This window comes from Diabrotica virgifera, chromosome 7 (assembly GCF_917563875.1).
Source record: "Diabrotica virgifera virgifera chromosome 7, PGI_DIABVI_V3a".
Lineage (NCBI taxonomy): Eukaryota > Metazoa > Arthropoda > Insecta > Coleoptera > Chrysomelidae > Diabrotica > Diabrotica virgifera.
In genome coordinates this window covers 86187203-86208239 of record NC_065449.1, presented here as the reverse complement: position 1 = coordinate 86208239, position 21037 = coordinate 86187203, and the positions used below count along the sequence as shown (strand labels likewise).

Below are 21037 nucleotides of genomic sequence, written 5' to 3'. Positions count from 1 at the left end.
CATTTTGAAAAATTAAGAAAACTGTTTTTTTAGGGGGTTTTTGGAGATTTTCTCCATCTTATAGACTGCAACATAGATCAACTCAAGGTTTTGTTAATAGATTATGTATAATTTAAAATAACTGAGTATATTAGAATATTCAAAAATTGGGCGAAACACTTTTAAACCCCCCAAAAACCATGTTTTTTTAAAGTTTTGTAAGGATTTTTGCGGGTCTAATTATATTTTTTGTGGTCGATACAGACTGAATATTTTTTTTATTTTTTTTTACGTTCTATATGATTTTAAAAAATTAGGACTCACCACAATTTTAGCCCACTTCCCCGATTCCCCCTCCCCCACAGAGAAAAATATCAATTTTTCGATTTTTTTTTAAGTTGGTTTGCAATTAAATTATGAATGTTATTCTGAAGCTATTTCTTTGTGGCATTTTTGTAATTAACTATTCTAAATGGTCATTTTTTTAGTTAAATTGTGGCTTATTTCCCATTTAGAATAGTTAATAATTGTTAAATTATAAATTACAAAAAATTCACACGCACAGCTGAGGCTTTTACAGAACATATATTTTTATGGACCCGAAGGTTGAGTGTAAGTATGTATTATAACCTCTTTTTTTTTGTTTTTAATACGTATATTTTTTGGTGATGGATTTATGTCTATTTTTTTTGTGTTTTGTGTATTTTATTAAAAACTATATTTCTGACATTTTTCAGATTTTTCCGTAATGTGCGCCATCTTCAAAAATCCGCAAAACTGGTTTGTTCGGTGGTTTTTAGGAATTTTCTCCATGTTATAGACTTCAAAATAGATTAATTCAAGGTTTTTTATAGGTAATGTAGGTATAATTTGAAATAACTGAGTTTTTAGGGATATTTTATATAATTTGCTATTGAATAAACTTAAAAATAACCTGTTTTCACAATCATAAACTTGTCAGGATGTCACGTTCCACAATTAAAATTACGTTTCACAATTAAAACTTCCCCTGTTTCCATATTGTACCTACATCAAAGTTTGTCCGACTTGACACCGTTAAACTATTCAGATATTTTCAGCTTGCTATTAATCAACTTTTTTTGGTACGCGGGATCCAGGCCTAATATTTTTTGAGATCAATACAGCATGAATATTTTTTCATTTTTTTACGTTTGATGTGTTTAAAAAATAAGCCTTAGCCCAATTTTACCCCTCCTCCATCTCAACCTGCCCAATAAATCATCATTTTTTCGTTTTAATTATTTTTTCTCAGTATATCTGTTGCTCAGTTTGTCCTCAAGTAAACTACATTTAACACAATAATTTCAAATTTTTGCAATATTTTTATATAAAGTAAAGATTTTTATATAAAGCAAAGATGTCATTGTGATATCTTTTGGGTAGGATACAAAAAACAAAAATAAAACAGAATAATCAATTAAGGAAAAATACATTATTTTAATATATCCTACTTCTTGTCGTTTTGTGAATCAAAACATTTTGTTCTTTGTTAGTTTGTATTTAGTAGGGACCCTAATATTACCGTCCATTATACATATTCTAATTATTCATCAAACATGTGCTTGTACCATCTACATAACATATATCTCTGCTCTGCCTATTATAATGTCATTTTGATTCACGTTTACTGCCACGTAAAACACTATAAAAGAATAAGGAAAGTATTACCAAAGAATATATAGCTCCGTATATACTCGTAGAGTATTCGGAGAGTATATTGGTTGGTATTACACTTCAGTTCTAAAGTCTTCATCGCTGTCTTCGTCTATTACAGGTATAACATCTGTATTGTCAAAGAGTTTTGTAAGATATTCTGCTGGCTTGATGATTTTTGTAAAATATCTTCCATGCGATAAATATTATATTATGGCAGCTACATGCGAACAACAGCCTATGGTTATGTTGGCGTTTGCGCAACTCGCATCTACAACAGTATCTATCGTTTAATGTTTTCAGAACCATCTTCGTTTGGCTCATAATGCAAATAGTCCATGCTGTATGCTTGTCCCCATTAGGTAAATTATTTTGATTCATTTTTTTGCACAAACTTATTCAAAAACGGGTCCTTATAGCAAATCCACATGGTGCCAGGCAGTACCGCGGTCGGAAAATTGTTAAACAATTTTTTAAACGAATTAAAAAAATCAATTTTTTCACTTAGGACAAATTTGTTTTAGATTCTCTGGATCAACCTGAGCAAAAAAGGTCTCTTGTGATTTTTCTATAAAATTGGCTATTTTCAAGGCTTAATAACTCGATTAAAAATTATTATTATGAAAGTCATAAAGTGACCAACTCAAAGTTTAAAGTCCCCCCCCCCCCCCCCCCGCAGGAGCCTGAAGAAATTTTTGTCATTATTTTATTACTATTATTTTTAACAATTAAAAATGAGCGCTAGCACGTATTGAACCGGCCGTCCGCGAGAGAGATGTAAATTCATTAGACGTTTTAAAAAAATATCGATTGGAAGTCAAAAATGCGTTTTAAAAAAATAAAAAATGAATTTTGAGGTTATATGTATTGTACACTCGACCTAAGGGTCTATAAAAAATAGATATGTTTTGTAAAAGCCTCATAAAATTTTTAAATTAATTGCAACTTAACTAAACAAAAAAAAAATAGAAAAATCGACGTTTTTTGGGGCAGGGGGAGCGGGTGGTGGGCTAAAAATGTGATTAGTCTTATTTTTTAATCACATATAACGTAAAAAAATGAAAAAAAAATATTCAGGCTCTATTGATCTCAAAAAATATAATTAGACCCGCAAAAATCCTTACAAAACTTAAAAAAGCATGGTTTTTGGGGGGTTTAAAAGTGTTTCGCCCAATTTTTGAATATCCTAATATACTTAGTTATTTTAAGTTATACATAATCTATTAACAAAACCTTGAGTTGATCTGTGTTGCAGTCTATAAAATGGAGAAAATCCCCCAAAACCCCTAAAAAAACAGTTTTCTTGATTTTTCAAGATGGCGCACCTGACGGAAAAATCTGAAAAAAATCAGAGAGATAGCTTTTGATAAAATACACAAAATGCAAAAAATTGGACCTGCAGCCCCCTCCAAAAAAAGTTAAAGGTTTTAAAAATTTTAAAAAAAATTTGAGGTTATGTACACTCGACCTATGGGTCCATAAAAAATGGACATGTTTTGTAAAAGCCTCAGCTACAATTGTGAATTTTTTGAAATTTTTAAATCAATTGGAACCCAACTAAAAAGAATTAAATCTAAAAATCTACGTTTTTGGCTGTGTGGGGAGGGGTAAGGGAGATGGCGAGCTAAAAATCTGCTTTATTTCATTTTTTAGTTGCATAGAACGTAAAAAAATTAATAAAATTGAATTCTGGGAGTGAGGGCATTTTGCCTATCTTAACGCGGGGTACCCTTTAGTTATTTATATAAATATTATATAGGTAAGTATATGTATAATATATACTTACTTAAATTATATTTAGGTTTTATGTGCATATCAAAATAAACATGCTGAATCTATAAATATAGTACCTAAATATAAATATTATATAAAATATAGTGAAACTAAACTATAACAAAAATTTATATATTTTGTACTTACCTACTATTTAAGTAATATTGAGTTACCAAAATGAATTTAATATTTTCAAGCACCACAAACAAAATAACTAAAGATATTATGTTTGTTCCTAGTCCTAGTTCCTAGTATACTTTGTCGTTCGTCTTCCTCCTAACAGCATCAAGCATAGATTGGATACAAATTACAAATACAAATAATGCCTGTGCACTGTGCCCTGTGCTTGTTTAATGGTTGTGTTTTCATTTTCAAAAAACCTTTATTAATTCCTACGCAGCTAGAATGAGAAGGGTCATTTCCATTTGCATTATTCCGATCTTTTACGATCTAGTGCTGGTGTATTCTTTCCAAACTTTAAATTCCAACAATGTAAAAATACTCATGGTGAAATCAAAATGAAAACGATTTTTTTTTCTTTAACACAAATTAATTTTTAAACTTTTTTGCCATACCTACAATTAAACCAATTTTGAGAAATAAATTCGTCTGGGATACCTATTTTAAAAGTACATACATACGTACAAGTTTGTGTTAAGCACATACTTTTAAAGTATATTCGATGAAGGTATATTTCAAGAATGTACTTTTACGAATATTCTGAGATACTACGCACACGAATGTGCTCAGTATATTCGGTACGAGAATATTCTTTAAAGTATTTGCAAAGAACATGAAATTTCGAATGTTTTTTATGGTACATGCCACGCTTGTACTACGCATGTACTAAAAAGAATATACTCTGTCGAATGTTGGTAGTATATGCTTTGAACATGATGCGAACATCATTGTTATGTGGGGAATAGTGGTCGTGCGCTAGCTCATTTAAAAGGTTATTCAATTTTTTATTCAGTAATATAAACATTAACATAATTATTTATACAGGGTGTAAAAGAAAAAAATATTTTAATTAAATTAATTGACACAAAAAGAAGAATGTATGTAATTTATTTAATTCAAAATACATTCTACTGCTGTCACAAAATAGAAAAAATGTTTTTTGATAAATAAACATTGTATTTCGCTTAATTTCAATGTTCAAGCTGCCACCCATCTGCCTCTTGGTAGGTTGAATATTGAACTAAAGCGAAAAACAATATTTATTTGTCAAATAAACATTTTTCTCTGTTTTCTGTCAGTAGTAGAATGAATTTTGAGTTAAATAAATTACATACATTCTTCTTTGTGCGTCAATTAATTTAATTCAAAATAGTTTTTCTTGGACACCCTGTATAAATAACTATGTCAATGTTAATATTACTGAATAGAGAATTGAATAACCTTTCAAATGAACTAGCACACGGCCCCTATTCCCTATTTAAAAATAAGGGGCGGGGGAAATGGAAGGGAGGGGGTTGACAAATGACAGATGTATGTATTGTAAAAATGTGTCCCCTTAGATCAAAAATCGACCTGTTTCTTCATTTCCTTAAAATATAATAAATACTGCCAAATATGGAGGTGGACTGTTTTCTTTGGCCCACTCTGTATATTTGAATTTCAATTAACTGCCACGAATGATGCGCCGCGTAAACAAACTATTCCAGGAAAGTAAGATTTTTGTCTCGACAATGACCAGGCCAGGCAAACGACAATTGTTTTGAGTAGTACCTATGAACCTCTACCGGGCGGTGAATCGTCAAACGGGCTATGGGAAACTTCTACGGGAAATTCTATATTGTTCAATTTCTGCTTCCCTGATTAGTTTACATCAAAAGACAAGAGAAACTATTTGTAGATGACTGTAATCTGTATTAAAAACAAATGTTAAAATTGATCTTCGAATTAAAAACATCCCAAAATTTTTCAAAAATATAATACATTTTCCAGAGTATTATTAGTCCAATCGTTTTGACCTGTAAAAATCAGTGGTGTAGTGGAGCCGGAGCGGTCCGGAGCGTCGCTCCGGCACAGCTTTTGAAGGGGGAGCGGCGCTCCGGCTACGATTTTTTCAATCGAATTTTTTATATAGGACAAAAATAGATCTGAAATTGTTTTATTTAGAAAATATTGTTTTGTCCTTTACTAAGTAATTTTTACACGTTAGTTATCGTGGTTAATCAGTTAAGGCATACGCAGCTACGATTAGGTAGTTCGTAATTGTAAGCGCAAAAGTTGAGCGAGCGACTGGCAGACGGGATAGTTGATGGATAGACATGATAGACATCTCAGCGGTCCGCGCCCAGCACTACCGTGTCCGTGTCACCACAACCCTCCCCCCACCACGGAAGGAGGAATAGCCACAACAATATTGAAATATTGTGTCCTTCTTATCTCTCGCCTCTCCCCCTCGATTTCTCTCTAGCTCACTCGACGCTCCGATCACCCGCGCCCCGCCCGAGGAGCGGTAGCGGAGCGAGCTGGCCCTGTACACTGTAGACTGGAGCGATACACCCGGCAGTGAGAGCGGCAACAGACTGAGTCGCCGGAGTCGCTTCCCCCACCACTGAAATCCACTCCGTAGCTACTGCGCATCTCCAGCCCACCCGGCCATGCTAATCCTGCTCAGTTGTAGTTGCGTCTCGTCTGCTTTGCATAGTGCACGTGCACTGTATATTAATTTAGTGTTTCTGCTCCAATTATTACGTTACGTGTCGCGGATACCTACTGGAAGAGGTGAAATAGTTTTAATAGTTGTGTTATCTTTGCCCAACGTCCAAATCTGTTGACATAAGCTAGCTGTAGTATCGCTATGGATAACTCTAAACCTAAACAAAAAACTTTAACCTCATTTTTTAGTGCGTCGGTGAAACGTGAACTAAACACGTTAGGCCTACCTAAAGGAACCAAGCAAGATAAATCCAATGTTGTTTCGGTTGATGAATTAGCGATTGGAAACTCTTTAAATAAAAACGAACAAATAAGTGAACCCAGCACATCAACGAATAAGGAAAAAGAAACAAAATGGCCTGACGTTTGGACAGAAGAGATGTGGACTCGTAAGAAGGAAACTTATCCTTGGATAGATTGCAAAGAAGGTAAATTAGGCTGCAAAGTTTGTTTTGAAGTCACAACTATGGGTGCTTTTAAGAAAGAACACGTTTCTTTAAGTCATGAGTGGCGCACATTTCAAGTTAGCTGTTACGGCTCAAACCGAACTAACCAGCTCAAATCACTTAGAAAAAAAATTATAGAGCACAAACAGTCCAAAGCACATAGTACTGCTCAGGCCATTGTTGAATCCTCTCATAAAAATCCTATTACGCAATTAGTTGATTCTGCAAATACAGCTCACATGGAATCAACTAAAGCTATTTTTAGGTCAGCTTACTACATAGCTAAGAACGACCGACCATATAACGATCATTTCGGTTTATTAGAACTTCAAAAACTAAATGGAGTAGATATCGGTGTAGGCCTTCATTCAAGATACAGTGCTGTAGAAATTATTGATCATATATCAAAAGAGATGAAGTTAAGAATATTGAATAAGGTTAAGGAAGTTTCTGGGAAAATTTCTATCATTATTGATGAATCCACCAGCATAAGTTCAAAGTCAGTACTCATAATTTATTTGAAGTGTGAAATAAGTAAATAAAAGTCCCCTAACATTTTGTTCTTAGATCTAGTTGAACTTCCTGATCAAAGGGCCGAATCTGTTTTCAGATCAAAGGGCCGAATTCAGATGAACAAAATCGGAAGAGTGTTGAGCACAAGATGGGTAGCCAGTAGCTTTCGTACCGTCTCGGCTGTGTGGTTTGGCTTTCAAGCTTTGGCAAACCATTTATCTAAAGCCATAAACGATCCTGACAGAACATCGACTGAAAAAAGCAAATATAGTGGTTTATTAAATAGGCTAACATCTCAGAGTTTTCTACTAAACTTGGCCTTTATGTTTGACATTCTTGCTGAATTGGCTTTGTTATCAGAGAGCTTAGAGAATAGAAACACTTCTATTGTGTATGCAGACAAACTGATAAGAGCACTTAAAGGAGAAGCCAGGCACGAAAGTTCTGGAAGCACAAATCGCCATAAAAGAAGGAAATTTTGCATCAGTTGTGTTAAAAACTAATCCAAAAATTGTATCGTTCAGTGGACAGCAACTTATTTCTAGTGTTATAAATAACCTAAAGCAAAGAATGTTTGTCACCACATTTGATGGGGAAGCCCAATATGAAGATCTTATAAACTCTTTTAAAGTATTAGAACCTGAGTATTGGCCAACCTGCATTCCACCAAGTTTTGGTCAAACTCAAGTAGAGCAACTGTGCAAGAGATTTAAATTGAACGTCAACAAAGCTGTCTCTGCCTACAGAGACTATTTGGACAACAGCCGACAAGTGCCTGATGGATTGCAAGAACTGTTAAACTGCACTAAAATAATACCTTGCAGCTCAGCTGATTGTGAACGGGGTTTCAGTTGTATGAACAATATGGTTACACCATCAAGAAACGCTTTGACTGTTGCTCATGTATCATCATTGATGTTCATAAAAATCCAAGGTCCACCTCTCCAAGAATGGCAGCCTGAGACGTACGTCACTAAATGGCTGAGGAGCCACCGGTCTGCAGACGATTCCAGGACAAGAGTTGCAGAAAACCCAAAAAAGAACGCAAAGAAGGATGCATTTTGGCACTTACTTTGAGTATGTATGTTATAATTAATCTGATGTATTTATTATATGTATTTTGTTAAATACACAAGTTATTTGTACTGTATGTAGTTTTTTCAAATAATTCTTAATTTTTTTGGCACAGATTATAATGTTTGTGTGTGTTAAATAATAAAAAATATATATACTAATGTAACTTGTGGGTGTATTTTTTCACAATAATAAATTAATACTACTGAAAATGAAAACTTAGTCATTTACAATATTTGCCTAACTTACACCAGTGTTTTTTTAATTTTTGTCAGCAAGGCTTCCAACTTAAATTATAGAGTTTTTAAGGTAGATTATTATGGTTTGATACCTTAAAAACAGTTTTTAAGGTATCAAACTGTAATAATCTACCTTAAGAAAGTCTTACCATATTTTAAAGTTAAAATTATTCTTTGGAGGAGAATGTGTAGGAGGCCCTACTGTAACTACTATCACTCTAAAAGATCATTAATTAGTTTAATTATTAAACTTTTCAAAACATTTGCCAAAGGGCCTTAAAACTCACGATTTGGGTAGTAGGCTAATTTTCAAAAATTTTCCGGTAGAGGTATAGCTCCGGCACAGCTAATTTTACCACTACACCACTGGTAAAAATCATACGAACAAGCTGAATTTTGCTGAGAATATTAATTTTGGAACCACAAAAAAGATGCAAAACCGCGTAAATCCCCCTAAAACCGCCCTTGAATTGTGGGGGGTGAAAAAGATCGATTTAGCAATAATCTGCATGTCGTAAAAAAAATGTTTCAAACAAGAAATGTTCAGTTGGAAAAATGAAAGAATACCCATGAACGATCACATCAATCACATATTATTCAGATTATTAATAATCTATCTCTCTCGTTTGTTATTTATGAAAAAAAAAACAGGAAATACAAAATATGTGATCGATGTGATCGTTTATGGGTATTCTTTCATTTTTCCGACTGTAGCTGAGATCATTTTGATCAAAAATGTGTATTATAGCCCGATCAGGGAACACAAAATTTTACAAAAACCTCCAAAAAAATAAAGGAAGAATGAAAATTTGGGAATAGGTAGTTGAAATTGTCCTATTATAATATAAGAAAAAGTTTACAATTCTACATCCCCTCCATTTTACAAAAATTGGGAAATACGGGGTGAAAAATATTTTCTCGGGAGTGAAAAATATACGTTCAAAATAGGCCCGGAATTGGATAAAATGACTAATTCTAAACAATTTTTGTTCTATAGAGTTTTTTCACTAAGTTAATACTGTTCGAGTTATTTGCGAGTGAATATGTTCATTTTTAACAAAAAAAAACATGTTTTTGGACGGTTTTTCGCAGATAATTCAAAAAGTAAGTACTTTAGCTAATAAAATATTCTTAGTAAAAATATAGCTTATAAAAAATGAAAAAAAAAAGGTGTACGCGCGAGGTCTGCAGACCCAGTAGAAGCAGAGTTGTAGCTAATGAAAATAAGGTTCTTCTTCGTCAAATTCCAAATCGAATATTTCAATGTGAAATAACCAAAAAACAGAGCACTTTTTGGGGAAAATTTATTACAACTTTTTTAAAGTGTTTAAAAAAGGTTTATTTTGGTTTTTTAAAAAAAGTTCTAACATTAAAAATAAGTGAGTTACGCTCAAAATATTGTTGATCCCTTTTATTTTTTGGTACAAAAATCGCGAAAATCACCCCCTAATTAACTGCCCAAATGAAATTAATCGTTACCGCTTCACAAGTTTACTTATGTAATCGTTACCACTTTACTTATGTATTGCTTATATTATAATCTATAAGTTTCATTGGTTCAAAGTGCTCATTTTTGAAAAAAAATTGGGTTTAAAATAAAACATTTTTTTAATTTTGAAAAAAAAAATGAAATTGTTCATGGAATTAACTTAAAAATTATTAGTAATACCAAAAATCTTAAAGAGTGTTAAAAAATGAGTTATGTTAAAATGTTAAAAAAATAGTTCAAAATTGAGTACTTATCTCCCCGGCATATTCATAACTGCTGTTTTCGGAAGGTTTTTTAGATTTTTTGCTGCCTTACTTCATAAGTTTAGTGCCAATTTCGTATGAGATGTACAGATAATAGGTAAACAAATTGTCTTTGAGTAGGTACATGCCAATCGATAACGTTATTGGCTTAATTGCTACTCGCTAAAATAAAGTCTTTGTGACCTCTACTCTCACCACTAACGATGGTTGGTTTTCCGTTATTCACAACTACCCTTAATGCCTAATGAAATTTCACAGATTTCTCCTTTTAGTGTGATTAAGACGTAATTCTCATGCGTAATAATTAAAAGTATTTATCCATTTGATTTTTAAAAGTTTATCATTGTTTGTGGCCGAAAAGAAAGTTTTTGTTAAAGTTCTCTTGATAAATCAAATATTTAGTTTAAAAATAATAAGGCCTGGAGAATACTATGCCCAATATTGCTTCTCTCCTAGGGTACAGTTTGGTGGTGGGGGTATAATGGTATGGGGCAGCATTTCTTTGAAAGCACATATAATAGCAGTGTTCGCGCTGTACAACCCGAACGTATTCAGAGTAAGTTCGGGATTAGTTTCCAATGCGCAGGCGTCAACGTAAACTTATCCTGGACATGTTCACGATTTTTCGCTCCGCGAACAATTTTCGGATTCGTAATGTAATGACGGGTTGCATACATTAAGGTTAGAGAAGGAAGCCTTTTCTTGTCCCTTTCTTATTTCGAAATCAATGTCAACAAAAAATGCAAATGCAACAAAGTTGTATTTCAACAAATAGAAAGAGAATAACAGCAACAGGCAAAGGATTAACTTTCTATTCAATGCCTTTCTTAGAAGTTAGAAATTTGATTAGCGTCTTTATTATTTCGACAATAGAATTTGGTATTTCCACGCCCGCCACGCCGTAATCCGGCTTAACTTTTTGTAGAGAGTAAAAGATTGTTGAGTTACTTGGAAATTGCAGCTTGTTATTTAGATATAAAAATTACCTTTAACTTCCTGGGGGTTGAACATTATCTGAAGGAAGGAATAATTTAGTAAAGCAATCATTTCCAATTTTGATATATTAAGGGCCGGTTGTTCGAACGCTAATCAACAATGATCACTATCAAATATTTAATTACTGTCACAACTGTCAATGTCAACTTTGGTTGGGTTGCTGAAAACATAATTGATTATAATTATGAGATTGGTTAATCAATTAACATAACAATTATTAACATAATTGATTAACTAATTTCATAATTGTAATCAATAATTATGTTTTCAACAACCCAATCAAAGTTGACATTGACAGTTGTGACAGTAATTAAATATTTGATAATGATCATTTTTGATTAGTTTATGATCATTATCAAATATTTAATTACTGTCACAACTGTCAATGTCAACTTTGATTTTGTTGCTGAAAACATAACGATTGAGTACAAATATGAAATTAGTTAATCAGTTATGTTAATAATTGTTATGTTAATTAATTAACTAATCTCATAATTATAATCAATTATGTTTTCAGCAACCCAACCAAAGTTGACATTGACAGTTGTGACAGTAATTAAATATTTGATAGTGATCATTGTTGATTAGCGTTCGAACAACCGGCCCTAAATTTGATAGGTTGTGGCATTGTGTTGTGGTTTATTACACCACAAAATTAATGAAATATAACAAGACACAAGAAATAGTTTCAGACTAAGTTTGATGTGTTGCTTATGATTCATTATTCAATAAGAGACTAATTTAACTCATAAATTAAACTGAAAAATAAACCACAAGAATATGTAGGTACTTATAAGCTCATCTAGATAGAAGAAATTAAGTAAGAACACAGTGCAATTTATTGTAATACATACTACCGTAATAGATAATTATTGAATATCGAATGAAAAGTAATAAGATAATAATACTAGAAAAGGTACCTACTTATTTATAAACATACTAAATGGAAAACATTGACAAAAACAACTAAAAAAGCTTTAATATAAAAAATATTAAAATTTGTTTGAAGAATATTTAAATGATACAACACTTTACATAATTTCAAAACTTTAAAAACCAGAATCTACATCTACAACTTGTTTAACAAAACAATATTTTAGGTTAAGAATTGGAAGGAGTAAGAACAGAATGTCAAGAAATGAAGAAATTCTTCCCAAATATTTTGTGCGCATATGCGAACTTAAAATCCGCAATAAAATCCTCGAATGTCGAGAGGGTATCCCGGACACGTTCAGGATCTTTTTTCTGTACTGCGCGAACACCGAATTAAAAATCCAGAGAGTGTTCAGAGGGGAAAATTCGACCTCCGCGAACGCTCAATTTTGTAATGCGCAGGCGTTCTCCCTCTGGGTACATTGAGGATGTCCAGTGCGAACAAAGCTAATACATATTGTGTTATGTTAGAGAGAGGTGGCTTTAATGCTGATAGGTACATTAGGGAATGTCTGAAAGGACATAATATAGTACTTTATGTATATTTTGTAGGTGAAAATGTTCGCCAGGGTAACAATGCATAACTTACAGATATTGGTATCAGGTATTAGCCTGGCCTCGAAATCCAGACCTTCATTCCATAGACAGAGCATTTATAGGACAATTTGGAAAGAGTAGTTGGACAAGATTGTAGGCAGTTTGAAACTGTGGTAGCGTTAAAGTATGCACTGGTAAACGAGCGGGAACAAAAACCGCAAAATGAGATTGCTGATTTGATTAGGTATATGCCAAATATGATGAGAGGTGTTACTCGAGCTCAAGGAGAACATACTTGATTTTAATATCCATATTTTAGAATCACTTTATAATTTCGATTTAAAAAATATGTTTCTCCGGAATAGAAAATGTTGTCAATGTTGTTGTTAATTTAGTCAATATTTGTAAGTTGATCCAAATTGCAGCATAATAATTATTTTTTTGATACGGAAAAATGAATATTCAGTGCCATGGATCGTATTAATTATTGAAATATGCGTGCTCACAACGATCAAAAACTAAAATTAAAATTATTGTAGGATTATTAGATTACTTCATTTAAAAAAATTATCTATTTAGCGTGCTTAACGAATCGGTAAAATATGTATATTTGAAATCGTGATGTTTTTATGAAGGTTTATGTTGGCGAATGAAATATGAACATCATTATTCCAATTAAGTACCAGTCCATAGCTGATGCATTCTATCAACATTAATTTATTTTATTGATATATGTATTTTAAGAAATATAACATTTTATATTCGTGGGTGAACCAAATATAAACCGACCTTTCCGTCCTTGCTTAACACAAACTGGCGATATGTCTAAATTAATCCTGTAGTGGGAGGTTATACATATAGTCCAGTCGGGTTAGACGAATAACAGGCCTAACCTTGCATTAGGAGCAGCCACAAATTTTATTTTTCTAATCTTTAAGAGGGGTCAATAGTAGTGTAAATTTAAAATATCGACTGAATTCCGTTATTGCGTTAGCCGCCATCTGGGTTTTAAACGAGAACCGTTTTTGCTCAATATCGCCGCCATTTTCAACTTTTCGACAAAAAGTATTTTTTTTTATTTTTATTTAAACAATATAAATACACCTAATCTACAAGATTAATCAGTATTTTTTCTTTAACCTAATTTCCCTAAAAATGTTTGTAAACTAGATGTCACCTGGTCCATCCTATGGTTCATTCCACCAACATATGCCTGTTTTGGATTATCGCGACAACGAATATTTCAGTGTGCAACATAAGAAGTACGAAAGTAAATGGCTCTAATAATTATTCCATTAAACAGCAATGTAATTTGCAATTTATCTTCGTTCTTTATATTTTGCACAATAAAATATTCGTTGTCGAAATAATCCAACACAGGCGTATATTAGTGGAATAGGGTATAGCTTTTTTTACATGAAATGCCCACTTCTTTGTTGTGGCTACAAAGCACAGCACTGACTCTGCTTTTCACTAATTGTTGGCTACAATACAATGTCTTTGTTGTGGCTACAATACAATGCACAACACTATAAGCCCGGCACAACTTCACACAGTACACGAGCTCGAACGGTTTAGTCCTCTTGAGCCTTCGCATCTGGGGTTCGTTGACAAGAAGCTGAAGTGCTTCATGGTTGGGATGCTTATGGAGCCTCTCTTCAGGTCTCCTGGCGACTTTCTTAATTTCATTTGGAATAGATTCGATTTTAAGATCTCTACGCAAATCGTCATTCCGAACATACCAAGGAGCACATACAATATTCCTTAATATTCGGTTCTGGAGCGTTTCTAAATTTCGGTAATTGCTTTTTTTTGGTACAGCCCCATAATTGTAGGCCATAGGTCCACACCGGTTTCAATATCTGTTGGTAAATTAGTACTTTGTTCTGGATGGAAAGTTGAGAGTACCTACCTATTAGCCAATACATATTTTTGTACTTTATCTTCAACTGTTCAGTTTTATTTTTAACGTGCTCCTTCCATATTAGTTTGACGTCGAGATTTCAGGGGCGGCCCGTCGGGGTAGACAAGGTAGGCGCCGCCTACCCTCTTCAAATGTAGTACAATAATATAAATTATTAATATAAATTAGTTATTTCAAAATTGTAATTTATAAATTTTGACACAATACCTACAATAAAAAAGCAAAAATTATCCAAATTATTTTTAAAAATATCCAAAAAATTTTCTCCGAAGTTATAATTATTGTACGCTCCTTGTAGTATCAGTAGTAGTGCATATTCTTCCTTGGTCAGGCATTCAGAAACGTAGTCTGAAATAGAACGACGAAAACACCGAATTGACGTGCGATCTCTCTCTGTTTACACGAACTAAACGCCTGTAGGTCTGCTGGTACGGAGTACGGGCCCGTATTCCACGAATTTTGGCACAGTGGATAGGCACAGACTCTTATAGCCGAACCTACAAAATTTTATCAGTTGCTTCCATGGTGTGTTGTGAAACTCTTTGTTTTTTGATTTTGGCTGTTATTAGTAGGTTAAGTATTCAATAAAAATAGGTAGGACAATTTAAATTTGTTTATGAAAACTGAATAATAAACAGATAAATTTGAGATCGGTCTATTGAAGGGCATTTTAATTTTATATTAATTTATTAACGACAAATAAATATGTGAGTAGTTATTTGTCAGTCATCCATTATATTTTTATTGTGTTTCAATACAATTTGGATAATTTAAAGTTAAACTGACGAATTGTGTTATTAGATTATATAGATAATTAAAAATTTAAAGCGAGGTTAATTGTTAACTTCAATTATTTCGAAGAGTAAATTATTATTTCATACATAAATAAAATAAGTAATATTTGACGTTGTGGAAACGTAGGTGTGTTAGTTTTATTGGTGGAATAACTTTAGTCATCGAATATGAATATTTTAAACGATGTAATATGCAGTTTGATCGAGACGCCTTTTTCAAGGCGCCAAAATCAAGAAAGAAAGATCAGAAATTATTTCAATGGGCCGGCCTTTACCAAATTTAACAATTGTATCACAGATAAGACAAAAGACAATCGACCATTTTCGAGATCGTTTAAAACAATATGGTATGAAAACCATAAATGGCTAAGCGGAAGTTATTTTAAAAATTCACTTTTTTGTTGGCCTTGTCTGTTGCTCTCAAATATGAAGCAAAATGTTTGGGTGAGTCAGGGATATTCAGATCTGAAAAATTTATCAGCTAGTGTAAAAAAACATGAATCTTCGAAAGAACATTTAAACAATTGCTTAGGTTTAAAACGGTTAGAAGAAAATAAACAAACTATTGACAGTGCTTTAGCTGGACATATTTCTCTAACTAATAAGATATATAATGAAGAAGTTAGAAAAAATATAATTTTATTAACATATTTAAATCCAGGAAATCCAGGATCATGTTAAAAGAAAAGAAGGGATGTTCACGGGTTTGTCAAAAACAATACAAAATGATTTAATAGATTGTCTTGCCGATTACGTAAACAATTAAATTTCAAGAGAAATTAATGAAAGTCAATTTTTTTCTATACTAGCGGACGATACTACTGATATAACCGAAAAATCACAGTGTACTTTAACAATCCGTTTTTTTAACAAAGTTGGTCAGGTAACAGAAAGATTTTTAGGGTTTTTTGATATTAGCGAGAATAGATCTGCAGACGCTCTATATAGTTTAATTTCAAACGTGCTTGAGCTAGGCTATTGATTATATTCAAAATAAGATAGCTAAAAGGAACTACAACGTTAACGGGGTTTTATTATTTCATATGGTCAATGGACATCTATATATGAAAAAACCGCGGAGTGCTACAATTTAAAGGGGTGCGTTTTTGAGAAATGGGTGAATTAGTCCTTGGGCACAGGTTACATTAGGGTGAGTTCTATGCACTTTTGGTACAAACATACCTACATAAAAATTGTTCCTGGTTAAATTTTCTATCTAAATGTCACTTTTTAAAGTCAATGACACTTTTTTTACAAAAATATATTCAAAAGAAAAGGCACAAAGAAAGCCAAAAGAAAGAAATTTTGTTTTTTGTCCCATAACTTTTGTCCACGAGGATATAGGTATAGACACTGCTTTGCAGAAAAAAAACCTACATATTTTTCTTTAAAATGTTGTTTAGTAGAGGTAATTAGGATCTATAGTTTTCGAAATATGATTTTTTAAATTTCGCCACTCACAGCAATTTTGGGCAATTTTCCTTGTTATTTCGCAAATATTGTTCCGTAACTTTTTTCTACGTAACTTTAGGTATATGCAATGGTACATGTAATAGAAATAGAAATCAATTACCTTTAAAACGGTCTACTGTATAATGTTGTACGACTTTTTTTTTAAAGAGATTATGGTTTTTCAAATTTTTGTACTTTTAACGATTTTTTATAATATAATATAAAAATAAAATAATATTATTATATAATATATTATATATTACATAATATTATATTATATATAGTGTATATAATATAATATTATATTATTATTATACCTAATATAAAAACATATTATTTTTTACATTTATACGATTATTTTTGAAATTTCTCATTATAACTTTTTTTCTTCTACATTTAGGTATATATTATATTATAATAAAAAAAGCTTATTTTGTTTACTTTAAAATGGTGTATTACAAAAAATTTTAGGATTATTTTTTAAATTTCTCATTATAACTTTTTTTCTTACTTTCTGTTCTTTAAAATGGTGTATCATCTATATTTAAATAATGGAAAACGAGCGAGTGATTCTTTGATATTTTTTACCTGTATTATTTAAAATTATTATTTTTTTAATTACATAAACATTAGTCTTAGAAAACATCACATTAGTTAAAATTATTTAAACGTTGACATTTAAAAAAATTTCAAAATCAAAGTCCATCTCTTCGTTAGCATTAGCTTCAATATCTTCCTCTGACACCTCAGTTATCTTAGAGTTCCCACAATTAGTACCCATGCACATGCACCCTTTGCAGAATATTGAACAACTAATTCCTATCTTCTTACAACCGCAGTTTTTTGTACATCCTTTGGTACATTTACATGCTACTTTTTCAAGCAAAGCTTGTGGTGCAGGAGCTTTGACAGTAAATATTGGATTTAATCCATATTTTGAAGTTTGCCCGGCCGAGTCAAGTGGATCCAAAGTATTACCTATAAAAAATAAGATTCAATCATAACACACAATCACATTAAAAGTTATAATGAGAAATTTAAAAAATAATCCTAAAATCAAAAATCGTTGCAAGTACTTATTACATTTTGAACATATCTTATTCAAAAATAATCCTAGAATTATTTATAATACACCATTTTAAAGTAAACAGAATAAGCTTCCTTTTTTTATTATATAATATATACCTAAATGTAGAAAAAAAAGTTATAATAGGACATTTAAAAAATAATCGTAAAAAATATAAAAACTCGTTAAAAGTATAAAATCTTGAAAAAGATAACCTCTTTAAAAGAAGTCGTACAATATTATACAGTAGAACATTTTAAAGGTAATTGATTTCTATTCCTCTTACATGTACCATTGCATATGCCTAAAGTTGCGTAGAAAAAAGTTACAGAACAATATTTGCGAAATAACAAGAAAAATTGCCCAAAATTGCTGTGAGTGGCGAACTTTGAAAAATCATATTTCGAAAACTGTAAATCCTAATGACCTCTACCAAACATAATTTTAAAGAGAAGATATGTAAGTTTTTTTTCTGTAAAACAATGTCTATACCTATATCCCCGTGGACAAAAGTTATGGGACAAAAAACAAAATTTTCTTCTTTTGGGTTTCTTTGTGCTTTTTCTTTTGAATATATTTTTGTAAAAAAAGTATCTTTGACTTTTAAAAGTTATATTTAGATAGGAAATTTAACCAAGAACAATTTTTATGTAGACCTGTTTGTACCAAAAGTGCATAGAACTCACCCTAATGTAACCTGTGCCCAGGGACTAATTCACCCATTTCTCAAAAACGCACCCCTTTAAATGGTAGCACTCCGCGGTTTTTTCATATATAGAGATTCATTGACCATATGAAATAATAAAACCCCGTTAACGTTGTAGTTCCTTTCTATAGTACATAATCAATAGCCTAAGCCATATGATTACAAAAAAAAATTAATTGCTCAATGTTACGATGGTGCAAGTGTAATGACCGGCTCTTTAAACGGATTACAATCAAATGTATTAGAAATTGTAGGATATTTTTTGCAACGGTTACATCAATTCCTGGTTTTTTTAATCATTCGGCGAAAAGAACCTTTATTTTAAATTCAATTCCAAATCGAAGTATTCCAACAAACTCTGAAACTAGATGGACTTCAAAGTCGAAAATTGTAAACGTTCTTAATTCAAAATGGAATGAGTTAATTTCAGTGTTTAATAAAATTATCGAAGATGAAAATTCGGGAGCCGAATCTATAAATGGTGCTCGAGGATATTTGCAAAATTTAAAAAATTTTGAGTTTGCTTTTCTTCTTTGCCTTTATAACAAAATATTTAATATTCTTTTTCTCATGATCATCTTTCAGTGCGTCACAGTTTTTCGATTTCTTTCTAACGCATTAAATTGTATGAGATAGAAAAAAAGGCACGTCCGTGATTACAGACATTTACAACATTTATTCTAGTTATTCTAGTTGTCGATAGATGGCGCCATAATAAAAAAATAATTTTTTTTTAATTAGATAATAATATTACAAATATAATCTGTATAATTTATAAGACTATACAAATCAAAGAAAATACCATTTTATAAATGCAAGAAACACATTTGATTGGTTTTTATTACAAATTGAAAATAAAATGTGACAACTGTCAGATTTAACTAAAATGTCATGTTAGAATAAATGTCATAAATGTGTATTATCATGGACTTACCCTTTTTCCTATCATTTGTTACGCACTGAAAAATGCTCATGAAAAGGACAATATATTATAACTGACATATTGTACAAAATTTTACAACTGAAATGCTTAGATAAAAATTTCTGTCAAAAAGAAATAGATATAGCCTTGGGAATAATAAGACAACTTCGTAATGATCAGGATTTTAATAATTTATTTTTTGTGGCTGAAACAAGGGTATCAGAATTTAACTTAAACCCGCCTAAAAGAATAAAACAGTCGTCCGATGTTGACCGGACGACAAAATATAGAGCTTTATATTTTGAAATTATAGATAATATTATTATGCAACTTGAAGTTCGTTTTAGAGATTTAAAAGGATTACATTTTTTTAGCCTTGCAAATTCTTCACATTTTCAAAATTTTTCCAAGAGTTTTCCACATAATTTAATAAATAGTTTAATAACACAATATTTTGGAATATTTAATAAACAAAAATTAATTAATGAGCTATGTGTCATTTACGAAGATAAAGAATTTTATACATTAAATGTTTTTAAAATTTTGCAATATTTTAACGAGAATGACTTAATTTAAATATTTCCTGAAGCATATAAATTATTTGTTTTAATTGCTACTATACCCGCAACTTCCGTTTCCGTTGAACGCAATTTTTCTTGTTTAAAAAGAATTAAAACCTATCTAAGAAATGCTATGTCCCAAAATCGACTGACAGCTTTGTTTTTACTGTCAATTGAAAAAGATTTGCTTTCGATTTTGTCTAAAAACGAACAATTTTACGACATAATCATAAATAAGTTTTCTTCTACCAAAGACAGGCGCATTTAAATAAGGCATTTTGGTTTGAAATAATAAAATATAAAAATACAAATATATATATATATATATATATATATATATATATATATATATATATATATATATATATATATATATATATATATATATATATATATATATAAAGACAGTTGAAGGTAACCGGGAACGACCCAATACTAAGGAAGCAATAAAAAACGGGTGCTTCTAAGTGAGTGTCTTTTATTAAAAGTCAAGCTTTCGCCACATAATTTTGGGCTTCATCAGAACTTGCTGGAATGGAAAAACATTCTTTACAATCATCATAAATTAAAGATGTTATTTTTTTTTTTTTTTTAATCTTACCTAAATGTTGACACTATTTCTTAGTGCATAATAAAATTGATATGAAACCACACATTGTCACAAAAACCAACTAATCACATCTCCCAACTGGAGGAAAAATGGCAAACAAAGCCTTTATTAAGTATTAAAATTCATTTTTTAAATCACCCATGTGGCCGGCATTTTTGACAAGTAATTGTTAATTAAGTCATGTGTCGTTTCGACTGTCAATTATCGAAACGCCACCTGTCTTAATCACTTCTTCTTTTTTTCTAGCATAGGACACTAACTTTATTAAGTCACATATTGGACACTTTTTAAATTTCACAACAAAATACCATAGAAATATAGGTCCCGTTCTATATAAACATATCATGTTAAATAAATTATGTGGTTTGTATTTAGTGTTGGGTATAGTAGTCAACACTCCGATGAGATGTACGTATT

General features: G+C 31.4%; 1 protein-coding gene across 1 annotated transcript; it reads left to right on the top strand.

Annotated features, from left to right (window-relative positions):
• Positions 1–6238: 6238 nt before the first annotated feature.
• LOC126888553 (E3 SUMO-protein ligase KIAA1586-like) lies at positions 6239–7084 on the top strand. Its single transcript, XM_050656900.1, has one exon. It carries the CDS (start codon positions 6239–6241, stop codon positions 7082–7084), a length of 846 nt encoding a protein of 281 aa, XP_050512857.1.
• Positions 7085–21037: the final 13953 nt, after the last annotated feature.